This window comes from Ranitomeya imitator, chromosome 5, assembly GCF_032444005.1.
Source record: "Ranitomeya imitator isolate aRanImi1 chromosome 5, aRanImi1.pri, whole genome shotgun sequence".
Taxonomy (NCBI): domain Eukaryota; kingdom Metazoa; phylum Chordata; class Amphibia; order Anura; family Dendrobatidae; genus Ranitomeya; species Ranitomeya imitator.
The window spans coordinates 68,581,846-68,609,174 of NC_091286.1; the positions used below are offsets into that span (position 1 = coordinate 68,581,846).

Below are 27,329 nucleotides of genomic sequence, written 5' to 3' on the forward strand. Positions count from 1 at the left end.
ACGGGCCAAACCACCTTCAAAATTTTTTGCTCCTCATCCTGAATTCGAGGAAATCCTGGCCAGAGAGAGAGAGAATCCGACCAGACGTTTTCAGAGGGGAAAACGCCTGGGGGTGTTATATCCTTTTTCACCAGATCTTACCGCCAATTGGACGGTCTCTCCCTCGGTGGATCCCCCTGTGTCCAGGCTGTCCACCAACACGGTACTTCCACTGTCCGGTGGAGCGTCTCTGAAGGATTCTAACGACAGAGTTATAGAATCCTTCGCGAAATCTGCCTTTGAAGCGGCTTCAGCAGCGTTATGCCCAGCCTTTGCTTCCACTTGGGCTTCAAAATCCATCTCAAAATGGGCCAAGGATCTACGGCGAGGTATCCTGGACGGGGCTCCTCCCGCGCAATTAGCGGAACTTGCCAACCAGATTTCCCACGCTGGTGAATACCTGGTTTCCGCCTCCCTGGATGTCGCGTCTTGTGCGGCTCAGGCTTCCAGCAATGCCGTTGCCATCCGCCGGACCGTTTGGCTCAAGGCCTGGCAGGCGGACTTGTCCTCCAAAAAGTCCCTCACTAGTCTGCCCTTCCAGGGCTCTCGTCTCTTTGGTTCCCAGCTGGACCAGATCATTAAGGACGCCACTGGGGGCACAAGTTCCCTTCTCCCCCAGGCTAAACCTCGTCGCCCTCCTCCTAGACGGCAGTTTCGCTCGTTCCGGCCTTTTCGTCGCTTCGCTGCGTCAAACTCCTTTTCCCAGCAGCAACAGAGGCCACAGGCACGTCAAGAGAAGAAGGCGGTGTCCTTCAGGCCCACTCCGTCCTGGCGTCCTCGCTATTCCCAGGGTAGATCGTCCAGGCCCAGGACTGGAAGATCCACTTCCGCATGACTCTCGGCAAGACTCCAGCCCAACTCCCAGGTTGGGGGGCCGTCTTCTCCGTTTCAGGGACGTCTGGATTTCCGCAGTAGAGGATGCATGGGTCAGGGAAGTTGTGTCTTCGGGATACAAAATAGAGTTCGCCTCCCGACCCAGAGATCGTTTCTTCCAATCTCGTCCTCCAAAAGATCCCGCTTTGGTTCCGGGCTTCTTCGCAGCCATCGCTTCTCTGCTCAAATCCGGGGTAATCGTTCCCGTCCCAGAAAAGGAACGGTACACGGGTTTCTACTCGAACCTCTTTGTGGTACCGAAAAAAGACGGCAAGGTTCGTCCCATTCTGGACCTCAAATTGTTGAACAGGAGGGTTCGCCTGAGACACTTCAGGATGGAATCCCTTCGTTCAGTAATTGCTTCCATGGAGGCTCAGGAATTTCTATGCTCTATAGATATCCAGGACGCCTACCTACATGTTCCAATATTTCCCGGACATCACCGTTTCCTGCGCTTCGCAGTGCAACAAGATTATTTTCAGTTCGTCGCCCTGCCGTTCGGTCTCGCAACCGCGCCAAGGGTGTTCACGAAAATCATGGCGGCGCTGATGGCCATTTTGAGAGTCAGAGGCTTGGTTCTGTTTCCATACCTCGACGACATCCTCATCAAGGCTCCGTCCTTTGCTCAGGCCCACGAAAGCTTGTCCATTGTTCTCGACACCTTATCCCGTTTCGGATGGCTGGTCAACCGGAAGAAGTCCTGCCTTATTCCTTCTCAGCGCATCATCTTTCTGGGCATGCTCTTCGACACTCGTCAGTCCAGAGTCTTCCTTCCCAAGGACAAGAGATCCACCCTTTGTCGGGACATTCTCTTGCTCCAGGGTCCTCGGCCTCCCTCCCTCCGATCGGCCATGAAGGTTCTGGGGAGGATGGTAGCTACCTTGGAAGCGATTCCCTTCGCCCAATTCCATTCTCGACCCCTTCAGCAAGCCATTCTGTCTCAGTGGGACAGGTCGGTCTTCTCCCTGGATCGGCCGATCAGACTCTCCTTTCGGGTCAAGCGGTCTCTCAACTGGTGGCTGACGTCTCCTCTCATCTCCCAGGGCAGGTCCTTCCTTCCGGTTCACTGGCAGGTGGTGACAACGGATGCCAGCCTGATCGGCTGGGGTGCGGTTTTTCGCCACCTGACGGTTCAGGGCCGTTGGTCGCTGCAGGAGTCCGCGCTGCCGATCAACGTCCTCGAAATTCGGGCCATCTTTCTGTCCCTCCGCCATTGGGAAAGGATTCTCAGGGGCCTTCCAGTCCGGATCCAGACGGACAATGCCACGGCTGTGGCATATGTCAACCATCAGGGGGGGACTCGGAGCTCCTTGGCCCTTGCCGAGGTGTCCAAGATCCTCCTTTGGGCAGAGGCAACGGTTCCGGTGATATCCGCGGTGCATATCCCCGGCGTAGAAAACTGGGCCGCCGACTTCCTCAGCCGCGAGGGTCTCGCGGCAGGGGAATGGTCCCTGCATCCGGAGGTCTTCCATCAGATTTGTCTTCGATGGGGAACTCCGGATGTGGATCTCACGGCGTCTCGGATCAACAGGAAGGTTCCACAATTCGTCTCCAGGTCACGCGATCCTCTCGCAGTGGGCGTCGATGCTCTGGCCATTCCTTGGTCACAGTTCGAGATGCCCTATCTGTTCCCACCCCTTCCATTACTTCCCAAACTGTTGAAGAAGATCAAAGCGGAAGGGGTGCCGGTCATCCTGATCGCCCCGGATTGGCCCAGGAGAGCTTGGTTCGCGGAGCTCGTCAACCTTCTCGCGGACGCTCCCTGGTGCCTTCCAGACAGGCCCGATCTGCTGTCCCAGGGTCCGATCTGCCACCCGAATTCTCGGTCGCTCAGTTTAACGGCGTGGCTGTTGAGACCGCGGTTCTAAGAGCGTCCGGCCTTTCGGACCGGGTGATTCACACCATGATTCAGGCTCGGAAGCCTTCGTCTTCCAGGATCTACTACCGCACCTGGAAGGCCTACTTCCGTTGGTGCGAGTCCAACCGCGTGCCGCCTATGGTTTTTTCCCTGCCTTCTCTTTTGGCCTTCCTTCAGGCAGGACTGGATTCGGGCCTGGCTCTTAGTTCCCTGAAGGGTCAGGTCTCTGCGCTTTCCATCCTCTTTCAGAAGACCTTGGCCTCTCGGCCACAGATTAAGACCTTCTTTCAGGGGGTAGCCCACGCCGTCCCGCCGTACAGGGCCCCTGTGGAGGCATGGGACCTAAACCTGGTACTGGACGTTTTGAAGGTTTCTCCCTTTGAACCTCTTAGGGAGATTCCTCTATCAGTTTTATCTTGGAAGGTGGCCTTTCTTGTGGCCATCACGTCCATTCGCCGCGTTTCCGAGCTGGCGGCACTGTCTTGCCGCCCTCCGTTTTTGGTCATTCACCAGGACAAGGTGGTCTTCCGACCTCCACCTTCTTTTCTTCCTAAGGTGGTTTCCACCTTCCACCTCAACGAGGACATCGTTCTACCTTCCTTTTGTCCAGCTCCGACTCATCCTCTGGAGCGATCGTTGAACAAGCTGGACCTAGTCAGGGCAGTGAGGATTTATCTGGATAGAACATCCTCTTTCCGGAAGACGGATTCATTTTTCGTCATTCCTGATGGCACGCGCAGAGGCCAGCCGGCTTCTAAAGCGACTATTGCTCGCTGGATCAGAACGGCAATTTTGGAGGCTTACCGGGTCAAGAACAGAGTGCCCCCTCCTGGGATTAAGGCTCACTCTACCCGGGCAGTCGGCGCCTCCTGGGCGGTGCACCACAGGGCTTCCGCCCTACAGCTTTGCAAAGCGGCAACTTGGTCTTCCATCCACACGTTCGCCAAATTTTACAAGGTCCATACCTACGCATCGGCGGACGCCAGCCTAGGCAGAAGGATCCTGCAGGCGGCAGTGGTGAGTCCTCTGACCTGATGGAAGTCTGTTTTCCCGCCCTTGGGACTGCTTTGGGACGTCCCATGGTTCCTGTGTCCCCCAATGAGAGGCGATAAAGAAAACAGGATTTTTGGTTGCTTACCGTAAAATCTGTTTCTTGAAGCCTCCATTGGGGGACACAGCTCCCTCCCAATGTTTTCTGTTGTTATCTGTTCTATGACTGTTCTCACGTTACAGTTCTCAAGTTTGTGGTTATGGTTTTTCAACCTTGTTTCATTATCTCCTACTGCTTTCTCACTAACTGAAGAGTATAATGCCAGTCGGTGGGGTGTACACTGCAGAGGAGGAGCTAACTTTTTTATTTGCATAGTGTCAGCCTCCTAGTGGCAGCAGCATACACCCATGGTTCCTGTGTCCCCCAATGGAGGCCCCAAGAAACAGATTTTACGGTAAGCAACCAAAAATCCTGTTATTTCCCTGACCACGTTTCACATTATTTCTCATGAACAGAATTTCACATTTAGTCTTGTTTAATCGAAAGCCCGAGAATTCCCCAAATTTTTCAATCTCTAATAGTAACCTAGGGAGATCTTCTTCTTGACCATTGTTTTAACGAACAAGCGTGCTGAAATAAAATAATAACACCTATACTATCGTCCGGTTTTGGCGCCGTTCCAGCGATGTCTGCACTGACTCTCCTGGGGATCACTTGACATAATTATGTCATGTGATCCCTGTGGCCAATCAGCAACCGCTTTATTCTCCCCTCCTTAGAACGTATCGCCTACATCCGGAGGAAGTGAGAGAGCAGCAGGTCCGACTTCCTCCATATTTATGAGATCTATACAAAGGATTTTGGCCTCAGGCATCGCGTGACATAATGTCACGTGATCCCCGGGAGAGTAAGTGTTGACGCTGCCAGACCGACACCGGTGGTGAGTATAGGTGTTATTATTTTACTGGGGGCAAAGAAGGGATTGAGGAGTGGTTGACCAAGTAGTGGACAACCCCTTCAATTAATGAAATTACAACATTTTCTTGATTTCTACTAAGAGGCGTATTAAGGCCATAACTGTGTGTATAATGATGGAAGGCGGATGCCGTAACGGAGGCTGAAAATTTCTGTGACATTTCTACTTCTCACCCTCAGACTCTTCAAGGAGAAGTTACGTGAATACCAGTTTAAACGCCTGAAATATTATTATGGGGTGGTAGAGTGCGACACCCCCGAGACCGCCAATAAAATCTACGAGGAATGTGATGGACTGGAGTTTGAAAGAAGCTGTTCGTTTGTGGATCTGAGGTAAAATGTAGTTATGTGGTTTTTTGCTATGTCAGATCAGTGAGCATCCTGGTGTCGAGACCCCTACTGAGCACTGCACCCCTTTGTGTCTGTTGGCCCTTCTTGGCTCTTCGATGAACAAAGACTACATGGATTTAAAGAAAGTCCAGACAGAGGGAACGAGCGCTGTGCCACTCAGTTTCTGGTCACCTCTCCTTGCTGTAGGTGGTGTATATACTTTTCTCTGAATCCACCTCTTCCTCCGTTCTCTGAGGAAAGCTGAGCAGAGCAGAATGGTGGCCCAGCGCTTATATGTTGATGTATGTATTCTGCCAACTATGTTTTTCGCTCTTAAAGGGAATGTCTGAGCTTCCTTTCATCAGGAGTGCACGGCTCGTAGCTTCCAGCATTGTCAGATGTGGTGCATTCCTGTAGATGGACAGTTTGGACAAGCGTCATAGTCGCTCCACTGATCCAAACTGAGCGCTCTTTTGGGTTGATAGCGGAAGCAGCTCTGCCTCTCCTACGCAGGACAAGCGAAGGGGCCTGTAAAACGCAGCGCCTGCAAGTGGGACTAGCTCTTAATCGGAGTAACCGGCCATTCTGAGAATTGTAGGGGTGGTTGGTTAAAGGGAACCTGTCACCAGGTTTGTCCCATATGAGCTAAGACCACTACTTTGCCATGATATGCAGTATTCTAATATGCTGTATATCTGCCCCAAATCTGGCCTTCAACAAAAGAAAAAAAGCCTTTTATAATACCTACGTGGTGGTCGGTCCCATGGACGTCACTGGTCTTGGTCCGGCGCCTCCTTTATTCTTGCGATGCAATCCTTGCTTTGTGTGGATGACAAGTCCTACGTTATCCACATAGCGTCTCCCGGCATCGCCATCCTCCACAGGCGCACTTCTCTCTGTCCTGTGCTAGTCATGGCGTAGGGACGCGTCATCCACACGAAGGGAGGCACTGGACCCAACCACCCCATAGATGAGTATTATCAAAAGGTCTTTTTCATGTCTTGGATATATTGAAATGATAGGTACCTTTTAGGAAATCTTTCAATATTCATTCACGGCTCAATGTGGACCAATTTCCCTTTAGTTAATTTGTCTTTTCTCATTCGCCTCATTGGGGGACACAGCACTGTGTGTGTATGCTACTACCGCCAGGAGGCTGACACTAAGTAGACAAAATTAGCTCCTCCTCCGCAGTATACACCCTGACACTGACCCAGACAGATCCAGATTATGCTTAGTGTCTGTAGGAGGCACATCTCTGAGTTTTCTCAGATCTATTTTTCCCCTTTATTTATGAAGATGAGACAGGGGCGACGGACCCTTTTGAGGGGGTCCAATCTCCCCAAACCAACAACGGGCGAGTACGTTGAGAGTCGCCTCCACGTATCCTCTCCCGCAACGTGGGACCTTTTGCCGGGCTAATCCCTGACCACCCTAAGGTAATGATACCCTAGGTTGTACAGGCATACATGGTCTGTCCGTGCAGCCTCCACTTCGTCACCAATGCGCTGACAGTGGTGATTAAAAGAGGCAGACGGTCCCTATATATATATGTACAGTGGGGCAAAAAAGTATTTAGTCAGTCAGCAATAGTGCAAGTTCCACCACTTAAAAAGATGAGAGGCGTCTGTAATTTACATCATTGGTAGACCTCAACTATGGGAGACAAACTGAGAAACAAAAACTCCAGAAAATCACATTGTCTGTTTTTTTTATCATTTTTTTTGCATATTATGGTGGAAAATAAGTATTTGGTCAGAAACAAACAATCAAGATTTCTGGCTCTCACAGACCTGTAACTTCTTCTTTAAGAGTCTCCTCTTTCCTCCACTGACTAAATACTTTTTTGCCCCACTGTATGTATTTATTTGTCGGGGGGTGGGGGTGGGGGGCTCCTGCACCGATGGACGGCTCATTTCCGCTGGTGCAGTGGTGCCATGCTGTGGGGACATTCCGGCGCTGTCTTCCGGGTACCTCCTACCTCGGCGTGCGCTGCTTATTTTAGTCCCCGGCGTCTAAGGCCACGGGCTGAAGTCCCGCTTCTTTCGGCCGCGTCTCCTTCCGGTCACGCCCCTTCTCCTTGGATGAGCTCAGGGAATAAAATTTAGGCGCCGGCTTCGGCCTTTCGCCGGCCGTAGGCCGGAAACTCCTCCCCCATTCGGGCGCATCCGCCTTCTAATTGAGCGCATAAGGGGGATAGTGCTGAAGCACTTTTCGGTAACAGGCTCCACGGGATGCACGGGGACACAGGACTGGGGTAAGTGCTACTCCTCCCAGCCTGACAGCGGCATTATTTTGATCCAGCAGCTTATCTGAGGGTACGGATTATAGCAGCAGCAGAGTCACCATGTCAAGAAAGACTAAGACTCATACGGTTTTATATACCTCATGTGTTACCTGTCGGTCCACTTTTCCGCATGCCCAGAGTAACCGTCTCTGTGAGGCCTGCGATTCCGAACGTGCTCAGGAGCCCCCCGCGACCCTGTCCAGTGTGTCTGTACCTGAGACTGCGGTATCGCCCCCTGAATGGGTCTCGTCCTTAACGCAATCAGGTGGCGTCCCTAACAAAGGCGATCGAGTCCCTTCAGACCCCGGCTGGGGCCAGGGACAGCGGCTCGTCTGTCTTGGAAAGGTCCTCCGCTTCACAGGAACCTCCAGCCGTGCTCCCTCTAGGCAGACGTGGGGGAAACGAACTCACACAGCGTCTCCCGGTCCGTCGGGTGCATCTGCATCTTTGAGTTCCGTCTCTCGTTCTCCCTCACCTGTGGAAATGAGTGAACACGGTTCACACCATGATTCCGAAGGGTCTCTTGATTTAGAGGCCCCTGATTACCAGGAATCAGTAGACAGCCTCATGGAGGCCGTTATCCAGACCCTGGGAGTAGAGGACATAGCCACCTTGACTTCTGGTCATAAGGTGTCTTTTAAGAAATTCAAGCAACCTCATAAGGTGTTTTCCACTCATCCTGAGTTTGAGGATTTAGTCCAACGCCACATGGAGCGACCGGACAGACGTTTTTCAGGTCAGAAGGCTCTTAGGTGCAAGATACCCTTTCGCACCTGAGCTACGTAAGAAGTGGGCAGAATCCCCTTCGGTGGATCCCCCCGTGTCCCGTTTGGCCTCTAACATGCTGTTATCTCTGCCCAATCGCTCCTCTATTAGAGATCCGACTGATCGGCTCATAGAAAGCCTGGCTCGTTCTGTGTTTGGGGCTCAGCCCTCGCGCCATCTTTTGCGGCAATCTGGGTAGCCAAAACCATGATATCCTGGTCAGAATCTTTGACTAAGGCTCTTCAGGATAGGAATTTACCAGTAAAGGTGACGGAGATGTCAAATCAGATAGCTCTGGCCGGTAGCTTGGATGTGGCAAATTGTGTGGCATTGGCAGCCGCAAATGCAGTTTCTATCAGAAGAGCTCTATGGTTGAGGACTTGGCGGGTGGACCCAACTTCAAAGAAATCCCTTACAACTCTTCCTTATCAGAGTGGCTGACTATTTGGCGCAAAATTGGATCAGCTAATATCTGATACCACAGGAGGAAAGAGCAATTTTCTTCCACAACAAAAGATTAAACAGCCGATTCGTCGCAAATTTCAGGCAAGGTTTAAGTCCTTTCGTAACACTAAGTGGACCACAGCGTCAAGCTCAGTTGCTCCAGGTCGATCTAGCCAAAACAGAGATGATCAGGTCTCATATAGAGCCAACCCATTGGGAAGAATGCAATCCCAACTACCAAGATAAAGGGGATCTAGGTACCATCGGTTTTCGGCCAAATGACTGGAGGCAATCTCAGGTCATTTCCAACAGTAGGCGGTCGTCTGCTCCTGTTTCATCAGTCCTGGCTCACTGTCGTTCACGACACATGGGTAAGAGAACTGGTGTCCTCAGGGTACAAGATAGTTTGTCACTCTTCCTCCAAGTCGGTTCTTTCCGTCCCGTCTTCCCAGTTCAAAATCCCATTTACAAGCATTGTTCAAGGTTGTCGAAACTTCAGCTCAACGGGGTCATTGTTCCCGTTCCGAAGGAAGAAAGGTTTCAGGGGTTCTATTCCAACCTGTTCATAGTTCCCAAAAAAGATGGGGCTGCAAGACCCATTCTGGACCTAAAATGTTTAAACAAGTTTGTCAGCATTCATCACTTCCGAATGGAGTCTCTCTGCTCAGTCATTGCGGCTATGGAAAAGGGAGAATTCCTAGCTTCCATAGATATTCAAGATGCCTATCTTCACGTCCACATATTTCCTTCACATCAAAGATTTTTACGTTTCTCTATAGGCGAATTGCACTTCCAATTCACAGCTTTGCCTTTCAGGCTCGCCACTGCTCCCAGGGTGTTCACAAAGGTAATGGCAACAGTTGTGTCCATCTTGCATTCTCGGGGCATAGTCATCCTGCCATATTTAGACGACCTTCTGGTCAAGGGATCGACTTTTCCGTCATGCGAGGAAAATGTCAGCATCACTCTGGATACTCTGTCCCACCTATGGTGGCTGGTGAATCTGAAAAAGTCATCCCTAGAACCATCTCGGAAAATCTCTTATCTAGGGATGGTCTTCGACACCTCTGTAGGTTTGACCGTCCTTCCCCAGGACAAGGTTCTGAGCCCCCGGCAGGAAGTGAAAGTTCTTCGGCAGCCGGGCCCCCACACAATTCGGTTTTGCATGAGAGTCTTAGGAAGGATGGTGGTTGCTATAGAAGCAGTGCCATTCGCGTAACTCCATCTTCGTCCGCTCCAACATGCGCTTTTGACAGCCTGGGACAAGAACCCATTCTCGCTCAATCTCAAGTGTCATCTGTCTCCCCAGGTCAGACAATCTCTAATATGGTGGACAATGAGTTCCTCTCTGCAGCAGGGGAAGTCTTTTCCCCCAACCCATTGACTGGTAGTCACAACAGATGCCAGTCTACTCGGTTGGGGAGCAGTGTTTTGCCAACACACAGCCCAAGGACGCTGGTCCTCAAGGGAGTCATCTCTCCTGATCAATCTGTTGGAGATAAGGGCGATTCAGCTGGCCCTGCAGCACTTTCATGACTTTCTGGCGGGTCGTCCTGTCCGGATTCAATCAGACAATGCCACGGCTGTGGCATACATAATTCATCAGGGGGGCACCTGCAGCAGGGCGGCCATGCACGATGTAAAACAAGTCCTCTGCTGGGCCGAGAAAAACCACTCGATGATCTCGGCAGTCCACATTCCGGGCAAGGAAAACTGGGCGGCGGATTTTCTCAGCCGGCAGGGCCTTGCGTCCGGGTAATGGTCTCTTCATCCCGACGTTTTTCGGCAGATATGCCAGCGCTGGGGAACCCAGGACGTGGATCTGATGGCTTCCGGGTTGAATGCCAAAGTACCCAGGTTCGTCGCTCGGTATCGAGATCCACAAGCAATCGCCGTAGATGCATTAGTCCTATCTTGGAACCAATTTCGTCTCCCATATCTGTTTCCCCCTCTGGCGCTGATCCCAAAGGTAGTCAGGAAGGTCAAGACAGAGGGAGTCCCAGCAATCCTAGTCGCTCCAGATTGGCCTCGTCGGTCATGGTACACAGACCTAGTACAGCTGCTCGCCGAAATTCCTTGGCGGCTTCCAGTTCGGCCAGATCTTCTGTCGCAGGGCCCGATATTCCACCAGAAATTAGAAGCCCTACTTTTAACGGCTTGGCCATTGAATCTTGGATTCTAACCCAGGACCGGGTTTTCCCAAAAAGTAGCCTTTACTATGATTTAACGCCCGGAAATCCGTCTCAGCGCGTATTTATCATCACACCTGGAAAGTTTTCCTCTCATGGTGCAGGAAGCGATGTCTTCCTCCTCTACGGTTCTCCATTCCTAACATTTTAGCATTTCTCCAAGCTAGTCTGGATTCAGGACTTGCACCAAGTACTCTTAGAAGGCAATTATCAGCCTTATCGGTTCTTTTTCAGCGCAAGATCGCTATCAATTCACAAGTAAAAACTTTCTTGCATGGAGTCTCTCACATGGTACCTCCTTACAGGGCCCCCCTGGAAGCTTAGGATCTTAATTTCGTCTTAAGTGCTCTACAGGAAGCTCCTTTTGAGCCTCTCCAAGATGTCTCTTTAACGTACCTTTCTTGGAAGGTTCTGTTCTTGGTAGCCATAACCTCCATTAGGCGGGTATCCGATCTGGCGGCCCTGTCTTGTCAGGCTCCGTTTTTACAGTTCCATCAGGATAAGGTGGTGCTCAGGCCAGCACCTTCCTTTTTGCCAAAGGTGGTTTCCTCATTTCACATCAACGAGGACATTGTCTTAACTTCTTTTTGTCCGGCACTAATGCACCGTGTGGAAAAAGCTCTCCATATGCTGGACCTAGTTTCAGCTCTGAGAAGATACGTTTCTCGGATTGCATCTTTTCGACAGATGGATGTGCTATTCATTCTTCCTGTTGGTCATAGGAAGGGACTCGCAGCCTCAAGATCGACCTTAGCCAGATGGATATGATCCACTCTTCAGGAGGCCTACCGCATCAAGGGCATGGCTGTCCCGGCTGGGATCAGGGCGCACTCCACTTGAGCGGTAGGGGCTTCCTGGATGCTTCGGCACCAGGCAGCGGCAGAACAGGTTTGCAAGGCGGCGATTTGGTCCAGTCTGCACACCTTTTCCAAGCATTATAACATCCATACTCAGACCTCTGCTGATGCAAGTCTGGGAAGAAGGATTCTTCAGGCAGCGGTAGCGCTATAGATGGTAAGTACCTAGGGTTTATTCCGTTGAGTCTTCTTCCCACCCTGGGACTGCTTTGGGACGTCCCACAGTCCTGTGTCCCCCAATGAGACGAAGGAGAAATATGGATTTTTGTGTTACTCACCGTAAAATCCTTTTCTCCGAGACGCTCATTGGGGGACACAGCTCCCACCCTGTTAGTCTCTTGGATTTTCTTTTTTGATTATTTTTTTACTGTCGGTGGAGTTATTCTAGACATGTTGTTCTTGCATTACTGCTGTTTTATATCCTTTCTCCTACTGCTTTTGCACCAAACTGGATCTGTCTGGGTCAGTGTCAGGGTGTATACTGCGGAGGAGGAGCTAATTTTTTTTGTCTACTTAGTGTCAGCCTCCTGGCAGCAGTAGCATACACACACACACAGTCCTGTGTCCCCCCAATGAGCAACTCGGAGAAAAGGATTTTGCGGTGAGTAACACAGAAATCCATATTTCAGCACCACCCCCCGTGCTTTAATCACATTCTCTGTGAGTAACCCAGAAATATGGACATCGAGTTGTTTTTTCATTGAGCTCCCGTCTTTTCCTTTTTCCAGATTTATTCCTGATGATGCACAGTTTAATGATGAGCCTAAAGACTCTGCTGTGGACGTGGACCTCTCTGCTTATAAGCCCAAATATTTCACAACTGCAGGTGTTGTAACGTCTAAGGTGCGTCGGGGTTTTGTTGTGCAAACTTGCATTAGCCTGAAGGGTTACATGTATATTTATATATACACGTGTGTGCATAGTCATAGCTTTTTGATATACAGAGGTAAAATAATCTTTAAAGCACACCTGTGATTTCATGCAAGAATAATACTATTTCAGACCATTATATAACTTGCATTTTTTACCAGTTTTCCCTACCAGATACTCAATTGTTAGTTTTCTGTTGTCTCTGAGCTAGTGTGTGAAGGACTAGCTGCGATGAAGTCTCATACACAGCACACACAGGCTTGAGGGATTCCTACTCTCCTGTCTTTATGTATCACTTGTTCAGACTTATTTTACAACACTACTGAGCATTGTAGCTGTGAATCCAGCACTGGGTAAGATATAATCTGACAAGCAAAGACATGTTGTTGCTTAATGGTATCATTCCTTTTCATTTTCCTGTCTCCATAAACTTCAGAAGGCAGGTCGAGGCGATCCATCTAGTTTTAAGGAAGATGTATTTGAGATTGAATGAAGTCAACAAAGAGTTTAGGATGTCAGGGAATAAGTGTCTGATAAGTGGAGAAAGAAGATTTCTCTGATGGGATATACAGTGGGGCAAAAAAGTATTTAGTCAGTCAGCAATAGTGCAAGTTCCACCACTTAAAAAGATGAGAGGCGTCTGTAATTTACATCATAGGTAGACCTCAACTATGGGAGACAAACTGAGAAAAAAAATCCAGAAAATCACATTGTCTGTTTTTTTTAACATTTTATTTGCATATTATGGTGGAAAATAAGTATTTGGTCAGAAACAAAATTTCATCTCAATACTTTGTAATATATCCTTTGTTGGCAATGACAGAGGTCAAACGTTTTCTGTAAGTCTTCACAAGGTTGCCACACACTGTTGTTGGTATGTTGGCCCATTCCTCCATGCAGATCTCCTCTAGAGCAGTGATGTTTTTGGCTTTTCGCTTGGCAACACGGACTTTCAACTCCCTCCAATGGTTTTCTATAGGGTTGAGATCTGGAGACTGACTAGGCCACTCCAGGACCTTGAAATGCTTCTTACGAAGCCACTCCTTCGTTGCCCTGGCGGTGTGCTTTGGATCATTGTCATGTTGAAAGACCCAGCCACGTTTCATCTTCAATGCCCTTGCTGATGGAAGGAGGTTTGCACTCAAAATCTCACGATACATGGCCCCATTCATTCTTTCATGTACCCGGATCAGTCGTCCTGGCCCCTTTGCAGAGAAACAACCCCAAAGCATGATGTTTCCACCACCATACTTTACAGTAGGTATGGTGTTTGATGGATGCAACTCAGTATTCTTTTTCCTCCAAACACGACAAGTTGTGTTTCTACCAAACAGTTCCAGTTTGGTTTCATCAGACCATAGGACATTCTCCCAAAACTCCTCTGGATCATCCAAATGCTCTCTAGCAAACTTCAGACGGGCCCGGACATGTACTGGCTTAAGCAGTGGGACACGTCTGGCACTGCAGGATCTGAGTCCATGGTGGCGTAGTGTGTTACTTATGGTAGGCCTTGTTACATTGGTCCCAGCTCTCTGCAGTTCATTCACTAGGTCCCCCCGCGTGGTTCTGGGATTTTTGCTCATCGTTCTTGTGATCATTCTGACCCCACGGGGTGGGATTTTGCGTGGAGCCCCAGATCGAGGGAGATTATCAGTGGTCTTGTATGTCTTCCATTTTCTAATTATTGCTCCCACTGTTGATTTTTTCACTCCAAGCTGGTTGGCTATTGCAGATTCAGTCTTCCCAGCCTGGTGCAGGGCTACAATTTTGTTCCTGGTGTCCTTTGACAGCTCTTTGGTCTTCACCATAGTGGAGTTTGGAGTCAGACTGTTTGAGGGTGTGCACAGGTGTCTTTTTATACTGATAACAAGTTTAAACAGGTGCCATTACTACAGGTAATGAGTGGAGGAAAGAGGAGACTCTTAAAGAAGAAGTTACAGGTCTGTGAGAGCCAGAAATCTTGATTGTTTGTTTCTGACCAAATACTTATTTTCCACCATAATATGCAAATAAATTGTTAAAAAAACAGACAATGTGATTTTCTGGATTTTTTTTTCTCAGTTTGTCTCCCATAGTTGAGGTCTACCTATGATGTAAATTACAGACGCCTCTCATCTTTTTAAGTGGTGGAACTTGCACTATTGCTGACTGACTAAATACTTTTTTGCCCCACTGTATTACAAATCTTCTTATATTCACTTTTTCTTTTGATTCATGCAAAGTTTGGTAAAATGACAGTGTCCATGTAAGTTGTAGTCTCTTGGGTCAGTAACATAGCCAATAGCCTAGTTAGGTGAAATAGCCTTTTTATTTCACTATTTAATGTGATAAATAGAGAATTGCCCATCCGACACATCTGTTTGTCTAAAAAAACTTTTAATTTATTTTTAGGTGGAGCTAACGTGGGATGAAACTGATCAGGATCGAGTCACTGCTTTAAATAAACCTTTTAAAAAAAGTGAAATCCTAGACATGGATTATCAGGCGTACTTAGCATCCTCTAGTGAAGAAGAGGAGGAGGAGGAGATTGCAAAAGGTACATACTGCAAGAAAATCTAATGACTGTCTTATAGATCCATGAGGTCTCTACTGGACCTCTGTGTACCTCACATCACATACACAGGGGTTTTATTTACTTGGAATCCACAGAAGAAAATATTGTGGCCTGCGTCATCATAGTCCTTACCTAAGGGGCTCAACAGAGGCTCTATATAAATGCACGCGCTTTCCTGCTCCATGTGTGAGTCTTTACACTCCTTACAAATGCACAGTTAGGTTCTGAAATGAATATTAAAGAAATGAGCCAGAGCATGAGTGTGAACACATGCAAAGTGTAAGAGCAAGTTCACACTGTGGACATTTCACAGACAAAACCAAGAAGAAAGCAAAGTGAGCATATACCTAATAGTAAGTAAATACCGTATATAGCTCTACACCGTTCATTATGGCCCCATAGATGCTCCATATAAAACTGTGCCATATAGAATGCTCTGCACCGTTTATATGGAGCATCTATGGGGCCATAATGAAGCTGTGCCATGTAGAATGCTCTGCACCGTTCATTATTGCCCCATAGATGCTCCATATAAAACTGTGCCATATAGAATGCTCTGCACTGTTCATTATGGCCCCATAGCTGCTCCATAGAAAGCTGTGCCATATATAATGCTCTGCACCGTTGATTATTGCCCCATAGATGCTCCATATAAAGCTGTCCAATATATAATGCTGCTGCAATAAAAAAAAAATCACATACTCACCTCTCTTCGCTCAGGACGCCGGCGCTTTCAATATTTACCTGCTCCTCGTGCGGTTCCTTCTCCAGCACTGACGCTCAGCAGAGGGCGCGCACTGACTACGTCACCGCGCCCTCTAACCTGAGCGTCACTGCCAGAGGACGCTGGAGACTGAGCCGCACCGGAGCGAGGAGCAGGTAAATATCGCGCAGCGCTCCCCTCCCTGTATACTTACCTGATCCTGGCGCGGTCCCTGCTTCTCCCGGCGCTGCATCTTCTTCCTGTATTGAGCAGTCACAGTTACCGCTCATTTTCAGTCATGAATATGCGGCTCCACCCCTATGGGAGGTGGAGCCGCATATTCATTGCTGTAATGAGCGGTACCAAGTGACCGCTCAATACAGGAAGAAGATGCAGCGCCGGGAGAAGCAAGGACTGCAGGGACCGCGCCGAGAGCAGGTAAGTATAACTAGACAGCCCCCGCTCCCCCTGCCGACCCCCGGGTATGACTCGAGTATAAGCCGAGAGGGGGACTTTCAGCCCCAAAAAATGGGCTGAAAATCTCGGCTTATACTCGAGTATATACGATAGTAAAGGTACAGTGGGTGCTGAAAATTTTCAGACCCCTTAACATTTTTCACTCTTTGTTTCATTGCAGCCATTTGATAAATTCAGAAAAAGTTAATTTTTTTTCTCATTAATGTACAATTAGCACCCCATCTTGACTGAAAAAAAACAGAAATGTAGTAATTTTTGCAAATTTATTAAAAAAGAAAAAATGAAATATTACATGGTCATAAGTATTCAGACCCTTTGCTCAGTATTGAGTAGAAGCCCCTTATGAGCTAGTACAGGTATGAGTCTTCTTGGGAATAATACAACAAGTTTTTCACACCTGGATTTGGGGATCCTCTGCCATTCATCCTTGCAGATCCTCTCCAGTTCCCTCAGATTGGATGGTGAACGTTGGTGGACAGCCATTTTCAGGTCTCTCCAGAGATGCTCAATTGGGTTTAAGTCAGGGCTCTGGCTGTGCCAGTCAACAATGGTCACATAGTTGTTCTGAAGCCACTCCTTTGTTATTTTAGCTGTGTGCTTAGGGTCATTGTCTTGTTGGAAGGTGAACCTTTGGCCAAGACCTGAGGTCCAGAGCACTCTGGAAGAGGTTTCATCCAGGATATCTCTGTACTTGACCGCATTCTTGTTTTCCTATAGCCACAACAGCACCCACTACGAGAGAGGGGATCCGCCCACCATCCGGACAGGAACCTACAGGTTAAAAAGGGGCAGTCCCCCTCGCTTCTCCAGTTTGGGTTAATGTCCGGACTGCGGGAGCCTGCAGGAATTCTCTTACCCAGGTCCACCAGGCCTCTGCGCGGTGTCCATGGGAACAGCAGAATCAGGGACTCTGGAAGTAGTGTCGGGGGTGTACTGCGAACAGACCCTCCCCCTGTCTGGTCGGAACAATGCGATCCCAGGTATCGGGGAAATGCCGCCCTGGGTCGCATAAGCGCAGCGCTTCTGCGCAGATGCGGGCTGGAGCGCTTGTGACCCGAAAGTAGATTTACTACTTCTGGGGAAGACCGGGAGGAGCAGCGCGGCATTCATTTAAAAAAGGAGCCGCTGCAAGGGGCAGCAATGTGGGACGCAGGAAGCAAAGTTCAAGCACCCCAGCGTCACGTGGCACTTCACCTCCTCTGGAAGCGGTACTCTTTCATCATCCTTGGGTGAGTGTATGATTCTACACCTAGTAGCTGACAATTCCGTTTTCCTATGCTTTGTTATAGGTTAAGAAGGCCTCGAAAACAAAACAAAAGCAGTGTTCCTTATGCACAGAACCATTGCCAGACAGCTATATTAAAAAGTTGTCAGGCTTGTATTTGCCGTACGTTAGAAGAGGAAGCTCCCCTCCATACATCAAGTTTAAGGGAGGTTATTAGGGAAGAAATTAGAAGTTCCCTTAAAACTAGACGGCAAGGGAAAATCACTGTGGATATGTTGTCTGATTCTAGCCCCTCTCTACAGGAGGGTGAATGCTCAGACGCTTCTTTGCCATCCTCCTCGGATAAGGAAGACCGTGATTTGCTATGGAAAATATGGAAACCTTAGTTAAAGCGTTTCGGTCAACCATGTGTGTCACAGACAATAGAGAACCTAGATCCACCCAGGAGATCATGTTTGCTGGATTATGTCAGAAAAATCGCAGAACTTTCCCAGTAGTTGATATGGTCAATGATCTGGTTAGAAGAGAATGGGATAAACAGGATAAGGGTTTTTTACCATCATCTGCAAAAAGAAGATACCGCTTTGATGATGAGCTTTTGTCCCAGTGGGTTGAAATCCCTAAAGTGGACACAACGGTGGCTTCCACCTCAAAGTCCGCATCTTTGCCACTTGAAGATGTAGGTCTGCTTAAAGACCCATCTGACAGGAAAGCAGACATGTTCCTAAAGAAAGTATGGGAGTCATCTTCAGGAGTTTTTAAACCTGCGATCGCCAGTACATGTACGGCCAGATCTATGATGGTCTGGGTAAGTCAGCTAGAGGAACAGCTTAAAGCAAAAGTTCCCAAAGACAAATTGTTAGACTCCCTGTCCCAGATCCGGGAAGGAGTAGCCTACTTAGCAGACGCGTTGGTGGACTCTGAAGTTGGCAGCAAGATCGGCTGGTCTTTCGAATGCTGCCCGTCGCGCACTTTGGCTTAAAACCTGGAAAGGGGATGCTCAGGCTAGAGCCAAGTTGTGCACTATTCCATGCAGGGGTGAGTACCTATTTGGCCCCGTGTTAGATGATATCCTTGCGAAAGCAGAGGATAGGAAGAAAGGATTTCCTAAAGTGTTTAATCCTAATTTTAGAAACGCCTTCAGAAGACGGATGCCTTTCCGAAGATTTCAGTCTGACCACCCGGGCTATAGCTGAGATTGGGAACCAGCGGAACAGAAGAAAAAAGGTGCATACTTCGGGACCTCCTCTTCATCATCAAGACGTAGATGCAACTATAGATAGAACTGATCTTCCTGTAGGGGGTAGATTAAAATACTTCCTTAACCAATGGACTAAGATAACTTCTAGTAGCTGGATCCTGGGGGTAGTTGCGTTAGGGTTTAAATTGGAGTTGCAGAAGATGCCTCCGAATCAGTTTATATTGACTACTCTTGATTCTCCGGCTCAGCAACGTGCCTTAGAGAAAGAGATCCAGCAATTAATTAAAAAGCGGGTTATTGTAGAAGTTCCAAATGATCAGGAGAAGAAGGGGTTTTATTCTCCTCTATTTTTGATTTCTAAACCTGATGGGTCCTTTAAGACTATCATAAATGTACAGAAATTGAATAAATTTCTCCAATATCACGCTTTTAAGATGGAGTTCATTAAGTCGACAACTATACTTTTATTTCCCAGGTGTTACATGTCAGTACTGGATCTAAAAGATGTGTACTACCATCTACCAGTTTACAGGGACCACCAGTAGTTCCTCAGAATGGCGGTGCGGTTAAAAGATCAGGTTGGGCATTTTCAGTTTGTAGCAATGCACTTTGGCCTGTCCATGGCTCCAAGAATATTTACTAAGATTATTGCGGAAGTAATGGCCCATGTCAGGGAGAGGGATACCCTTGTGGTACCCTATTTGGATGATTTCTTAATAGTTGGGAATTCAATCTGTCAGTGTAAGGCCCGTGTAAACGCTATAATATCTTCTCTGCAGGACCTCGGTTGGATGATGAAAATAAAAAAGTCAAAACTAGAACCGTCAACGTGTCAAGTTTTCCTGGGTATTCTTCTAAATTCATAAGAGCAGTTATGTTTTCTTCCAGAAGACAAGAAAGAAAGGATTATTCGCAAAGTCAGAGCAGTGAGGAATAATCCGGATCTAACTTTGGGACGCAATGTCCCTACTAGGGTCTTTGACATCAGGTATACCGGTGGTACAATGGGCTCAAGCTCATACTCGAATACTGCAGTCCGAGATCCTCGAAGCAGAAAGAAGGCTTCAAGGTTATCTTGATGGGAGACTCAGTCTATCACCAGCCACTCTTTACAACCTAAGATGGTGTCTAGACATTCTCCATCTATCTAGAGGAGTTCAGTGGAGCATCAGACCGCGCAGAGTAGTCACTACAGATGCCAGTCCTTCTGGTTGGGGAGCCCACATGGGGAGGTTCTGGCCCAGGGTCAATGGTCAGGTCTAGAATCCCAAAGCTCTTCAAATTTAAAATAACTCTTAGCGGTCAGATATGCGCTCCTTTACTTCCTACCATCCCTGAAGGGTTCACATGTGCGGGTACAGACCGACAAAATGACCATAGTGGCCTACCTCAACCATCATGGAGGAACAATGTCGATATCTCTAATGTCCACCTCGGCTCAGATACTTACTTCAGCCGAAGCTCACTTCCTTTCACTGTCAGCAGTCCACATAAAGGGGGAGCACAATGTAGAAGCGGACCATCTCAGTCGACATTCCCTTCGGCAGGGGGAATGGTCTCTGGACCGACAGGTGTTCAAACAGATAGTCAGGCTGTGGGGGTTACCAGTCATAGATCTGTTTGCTACGAGGGAAAACAGACAGGTCAGGGAGTTTGCATCACTCCGGGTAATAGATCGACCATGCATAGTAGATTCCCTTCAGGTCGGTTGGAGCTTTCCTCTAGCTTATGCGTTTCCTCCGATGTGCCTGATTCCTCTAGTTCTCAGGAAGATCAGGGAAGAGAGGGCAAGAATAATTCTAATTGCCCCCTTCTGGCCCAAGAGACCGTGGTTTTCTCTGCTCAGGGCGATGTCAGTGACCAATCCTTGGGTATTACCAGTAGTTCCAGGGCTCCTTTCTCAAGGTCCATTTCATCATCCCAATACGGAGAGTCTTCATTTGACGGCGTGGAACTTGAGAGGGAGTTACTAAGACAAAGAGGTTTTTCAGAAGCCTTAATATCTACCTTGCTAAAAAGCCGAAAAGAGATCACTACAAGAATTTATTCTAGGGTCTGGAAAAAGTTCCTTACATTCCATCAGCAAACCCTGACGGACCATGTTCCCATTCCAGCATTAACATCTGCTAGGAGGGTTAGTGATATCCAAGCGTTATCAGTTGATCCTCCCTACCTAATGATCCTTCAGGACAAAATCGTTTTGAAACCAGATCCTGCATACTTGCCAAAGGTAGCGTCTAGGTTTCATAGGAGTCAGGAGATATATCTACCATCTTTTTATGATAATCCAGTCTCAGAAGAGGATAAAAGGTATCATACTCTAGATGTTAAAAGGGCAGTATTACTCTGTGTGCAGAATTATTAGGCAAGTTATATTTTGATGACATGACACTTTTCATACATGTTGTCCTACTCCAAGCTGTTTAGCTGTTCAGGTGATGTGCATCTCTGTAATGAGGAGGGGTGTTGTCTAATGACATCAAAACCCTATATAAGGTGTGCTTAATTATTACACAACATGAAGAGCAAACTCACCACAGCCTTGTGAAATGACAAATGCACTCGCAGGGTGCAGCAGGCCCCCGAAAATAAATGCTAAAGCAGCACAGGTGCAAGCTACTGATGAGAGCAACCACTCGCCCAAACATTAGAGAGGTTGGCTGCCTAGTAGCAAAAATGCACACCGGTAAGGCTTGCATAAGACACTATTCGCACAGATAAATGTGACGCACAGTGTCTGGACAACCTACTAATCACACCCATAGTATTAGCAGGCGGGCCGTCCAGCACTATGTATACATATACATATACATATATATATATATATATATATATATATATATATATATATACACATACACATACATATATACACACATGCAACACACAAGTAATAACATAAAGGGGCCCTGCCACACCCTGCATAAAGATGATAAAAAGTACAAAAAGGGTGAAAAATTAAATAATGTATATAATACATTAGATGAGGTATTAGTTACAATTTTGGCCAAAATGGATAGGCTTGCAACCCAACGTCAAGGGTCCTCATCAACTTGCAAGTCCTACTCTAATATCAAAAACTTAGCATTTATCGGGGGCCTGCTGCAACCTGCGAGTGCATTTGTCATTTGACAAGGTTGATGAGGACCCTTGGTGAAGCTGCAAAGATGCCATTTGCCACCAGTTTTGCCATATTTCAGAGCTGCAACGTTACTGGAGTAACAAAAAGCACAAGGTGTGCGATACTCAAGGACATGGCCAAGGTAAGGAAGGCTGAAAAACGACCACCTTTGAATAAGAAACAGAAGATAAAACATCAAGACTGGGCCAAGAAATATCTTAAGACTGACTTTTCAAAGGTTTTATGGACTGATGAAATGAGTGACTCTTGATGGGCCAGATGGATGGGCTAGAGGCTGGATCAGTAAAGGGCAGAGAGCTCCACTCCGACGCCAGCAAGGTGGAGGTGGGGGACTGGTATGGGCTGGTATCATCAAAGATGAACTTGTGGGACCTTTTCAGGTTGAGGATGGAGTGAAGCTCAACTCCCAGACCTACTGCTAGTTCCTGGAAGACCACTTCTTCAAGCAGTGGTACAGGAAGAAGTCGGTATCGTTCAAGAAAAACATGATTTTGCAGGACAATGCTCCACCACATGCCTCCAACTACTCCACAGCCCCTTGTTCACTTGTGAGATCTACAGGGAGGGAAAACAGTCCACCTCTCGGAACAGTGTCTGGAGGCTGTGGTGGCTGCTGCACGCAATGTTGATCGTAAACAGATCAAGCAACTGACAGAATCTATGGATGGAAGGCTGATGAGTGTCATCATAAAGAAAGGTGGCTATATTGGTCACTAATTTTGGGGGGCTTTGTTTTTACATGTCAGAAATGTTTATTTCTAAATTTTGTGCAGTTATATTGGTTTACCTGGTGAAAATAAACAAGCGAGATGGGGATATATTTGTTTTTTATTAAGTTGCCTAATAATTCTGCACAGTAATAGTTACCTGCACAAACAGATATCCTCTTAAGAGAGCCAAATCTAAAAAAAACCCACTCCAACTTCCAACAATATTAAGCTTTGATATTTATGAGTCTTTTGGGTTGATTGAGAACATAGTTGTTGATCAATAATAAAAAATAGTCCTCTAAAATACAACTTGCCTAATAATTCTGCACACAGTGTAGAGTATTTAGATAGAAAACAAAGCTGGAGGCAGAGTAGGGCTTTGTTTGTCTGTTTCCAGAATCGGAAGAAGGGTTCGAGTGTCACAAAAAAACACTGTCGCTAGGTGGATCAGGGATGCGATATGCCTTGCCTATTCTGCCAAAGGAGAGACTCCACCAGAAGGCATTAGAGCACATTCCACTCGGGCTATGGCTTCATCCTGGGCGGAGAAGGTGGATGTGCCCATTGATATGATATGTAAGGCTGCAACATGGTCATCACCTTCCACCTTTTATAGACACTATCGCCTTGATCTATCTGCTAATTCCAGCCTACAATTTGGACGTTCAGTACTTAGTGCTGTGGTCCCACCCAGATAAATAGTCTTTGAAAGTCTCTCGTAGTGGGTGCTGTCGTGGCAATAGGAAAACCGGTGTTTACTTACCGGCAATAGGATTTTACAGAGTCCATGACAGCACCCGTACATTTCCCTTCCCCCCCCCCCGTGTTTAATCACTTATTCTTGCACTCTATTGGAAGGTGTGCTTTGGAGTTCACTCTATAGAGGTGATGGTATTTAGTATTGTTTAAAATATCATGTACTAATTGACTGGCGGTATCCCTTGTACTCTGGAACACAAACTGGAGAAGCGAGGGGGACCACCCCTTTTTAACCTGTAGGTTCCTGTCTGGATCGTGGTCGGATCCCCTCTCTCGTAGTGGGTGCTGGCATGGACTCTATAAAATCCTATTATCGGTAAGTAAAAACCGTTCAATGACAACCAGTCGTCATGATTCTGCAGCTGAAAAACACCCTCATAGCATAACTAGATGGTGGCCCGATTCTAACGCATCGGGTATTCTAGAATATGCATGTCCACGTAGTATATTGCCCAGTCACGTAGTATATTGCCCAGTCACGTAGTATATTGCCCAGTTACGTAGTATATTGCCCAGCCACGTAGTATATTGCCCAGCCACGTAGTATATTGCCCAGCCACGTAGTATATTGCCCAGCCACGTAGTATATTGCCCAGCCATGCAGTATATTGCCCAGCACAGAGCCACGCAGTATATTGCCCAGTCACGTAGTATATTGTCCAGCACAGAGCCACGTAGTATATTGCCCAGCCCAGTGACTTAGTATATTGCCCAGCCACGTAGTATATTGCCCAGCCACTTAGTATATTGCCCAGCCACGTAGTATATTGCCCAGCCACGTAGTATATTGCCCAGCGACATAGTATATTGCCCAGCGTCGTAGTATATTGCCCAGCCACGTATTGCCCAGCCACATAGTATATAGCAGAGTCATGTAGTATATTGTCCAGCCACATAGTATATTGCCCAGGCACGTAGTATATTGCCCAGCAGAGAGCCACGTAGTATAGAGACTGAAAAAAAAACATATACTCACCTATAGCCCGTTGAAGTACTGCTATACTTACCATCCGCCGCCTTTCTTGCTCCTCTCCACGCTCCCGGGATCGCTCCATTGCAAGCGGCAGCTTGCGGTCCCGTCCCAGGGCTGGTGTGAGCAGGACCTATGATGACGTCGCGGTCACATGACCGACCGTGACGTCACGGCAGGTCCTTGTCCCACACCAGCCCTGGGACGGGAGCGGAACCTGCCGCTTGCAATGGAGCAGTCCCGGGAGCGTGGAGAGGAGCGAGAAAGGCGGCGGAGGGTGAGTACAGCAGGTTTTTTGTTTTTTTAAAATTATTTTTAACATGACATTTTTACTATTGATGCCGCATAGGCAGCATCAATAGTATATAGTTGGGGACACACAGGGTTAATAGAGCGTGTTACACCGCGGGCCGTTACCGCTGCCATTAACCCTGTGTGTGCAGCTTTACATGAACACCCGAGCCTTACACTATGGCTGGTCCGAATAACTAAAGCAATTGTTACCATCCACCTCTTCCTGTCTCCCCTTTTCCTCATAGATTGTAAGCTTGTGAGCAGGGCCCTCATTCCTCCTGGTATCTGTTTTGAACTGTGATTTCTGTTATGCTGTAATGTCTATTGTCTGCTCAACTCCCCTCTATAATTTGTAAAGCGCTGCGGAATATGTTGGCGCTATATAAATAAAATTATTATTATTATTATTAACCCCTTGTGTGAGCACGCTCGCTCATCACTAATAGTAAGGCTTTATGGGTACACCTTGTGGTGGGATGGCTTTTACGCTGGTTTGATCAAAATGGTGATAACGGAGTACCCCATGTACATGTACTACTGCTATTTACCTACTACAGGGTATTTGCTCCTTTTGTTTTCTTCTTAGTTCTGAAATTAGCAGGGCGACATGCAAAGAGGTTCCAATGGGAGAAATAGCTTAAACCTAAGATGTGACACTTCTGTTTTGAAAAGTCTTTCTTCACATCATAGTTTTCACCTCTCCTGCAGATAAATGTTCGATCCCCTACAGCAGTCCCAAACCTCTTTTTGCTCCAATATGGACTGACGGTTGAGTACTGCTCATAGGTTCCCATCATCCCCATACACATTGAATGCAGGAACACAGAGCATGCTTTACTGCTATTCTATTCCAGGTCCTCCCCCCTGCGGCCGTGTAGTATGTGGGACACTAGTGATCAATGGGACCTCCAGGGATCAGGAACGTGTCCATTTTCCTGTAGATGGATAATAAACATCGGTTAGGGACCAAGAGTGCAGCTACGCTGTAGGGCTGGCGAGGCCTGTCAGCGTGTTTGTGTTTCACAATTGTGCACGCATTGGTGGAGCTTTAACCACGCAGCCAGACCCAAAGTGCGGCCACAGCACCCTTGGTCGTCAGGTCTCGGTGCCACATGGGAGCTCCAATTCTAAAAAGAATCCAACATGATTTCTGCCCTGATTTCAGGAATCCTTGGTTATAACTTTCTCTGTGTAAAATCTCCAATGGGCTGGAGTATACGGTACCTTCTTTGAAACATTTCAATTGGAAATTTTAATGTTTCAGGTTTTTTGTTCCTTTTAGAAACTGAAGTGTCTGCAAAGCCTGAAGATGCAAAATCTAAAAAAGGTCCAAAAGACGATGATGAACAAATTCAGCGCTACAGGGAGCTGCTGAAAAGTATCCAGGAAAAAGAGAAGAAGCAGCAGGAAAAGGATATAGAAATGGAAGTGAAATGGGTCCCAGGTAAGTAAGCTTGCTTCTTTCTCCAACATACAGAATACTGTGTAGCAATGCATCAAATCGCCAGCGAGAGGCACTATCACCTTGTGGTGTGAAGACGATATAAAGTCCTCACTTGTACGTCCACAGGACATAACGGAGGAGGTACAGGTGCCAAATGGTGCCATGGTGCTGACAAAGACCACCAGCGAGGGAAACCATTTTAAGGATCCTCAGATTTAAGAAATATAGCGATAGTAGCCTGATTTAGGTTTACTTAGTTTTGGGCTATTCACTAATATCCTGATTTATCATTTGCAATATTTTTTAAGTTAGTTTTCTGTTTGTTTTTTATCTTTTGGTATTCATTCAAATCCTTCAAAATGGTACACTCAGTTCATGAATCAAATATTCTTTATTTTTGTCTTTTAACCTGTTTTGTGACTTTTTTTTTTGTCCAAAAAGTCACATGTCCTTCTAAAATGGCTCAAAATTTGTGACAAAATATTTTGCGTACATGAAACCACTCCAGCTGGCACTGGTGTATATTTGTACCAAATAAAGTTGCAAGTGATAAATTGGCTGGTCCTTTTTTAGGAAATTTTCTTTCCCAGGACATCCCTCATGACAGCACAACAATACAGGAGGTAGTCTTTCTCATCCTCTAGGGACAGAAAACACAAGAGTAGTTAAAAGCTCTCCCACTTCTCCTCACCGTCAGTGTTTTTCCTGTCCCTAGCTGGACAGACGCAGGAGAGGAGTGTGCATTGGTGTGAATATTACCTGGGAGCTCAGGGGGATCCATCTTTTTCCCTTTCCTCTGTGAAGAGGCTCCGGGCTGATACCTCGCTGGGTAAGGTCCCTCAGCCAGGTCCGTAGAGCGGGAAGTGGCTCCTGACTCTGCCGCTTCCTTCTGTGGAGGGCTCTCAGCATGGCATTGCATCCCCTGGGCGCACGTCCGGTGACATGCGGGGCGCGGAAAGCATTGCAGGAGACTTTTGATGAGGCATTTCCGGTTTAGAGAGGAATTCCGTATTTGGTCGGTGCAGCGTTCAATCCAGCTGCAGTGACCCTATAAAAGGGTAATTACAGGTGTAGTTGGTGTGCACAGTCTGACCATGGATGTTAATCCTGTTCCCTCAGTTGCACCGTCCGAACAGTTCTTGGGCATTGTAAGTTAACCCTGTTAGCCATTCTAAATCCTCTTTTGTTAGGTGTTTAAAGTTTTTCTTCTTACTAAAAGAATAGGTCTCCTGCCTCTTTGAGCTTACGACAGAGGAGCTTCCTTAGGATCTGGTTCTTCCTCCCAGAAAAAAACAAGGACATTTCCATCATGTAATGCCAAATTGTCAGAAGCACATAAAAAACAACTATGTGCAGATTGTATAATGAAGAG

At 47.3% G+C, this 27,329-nt stretch overlaps 1 protein-coding gene across 5 annotated transcripts in view; it reads left to right on the plus strand.

The window, feature by feature from the left end:
• ESF1 (ESF1 nucleolar pre-rRNA processing protein homolog) overlaps positions 1-27,329 on the plus strand; it is an 82,519-nt gene that overhangs the window by 21,341 nt on the left and 33,849 nt on the right. For all 5 annotated transcript variants that reach the window (XM_069768763.1, XM_069768764.1, XM_069768765.1 and 2 more), the window contains 4 exons: positions 4,917-5,069; positions 12,337-12,451; positions 14,870-15,014; positions 25,796-25,957. In XM_069768763.1, the coding sequence (XP_069624864.1) occupies positions 4,917-5,069; positions 12,337-12,451; positions 14,870-15,014; positions 25,796-25,957 (575 nt within the window). The remainder of the gene's footprint in view (positions 1-4,916; positions 5,070-12,336; positions 12,452-14,869; positions 15,015-25,795; positions 25,958-27,329) is intronic.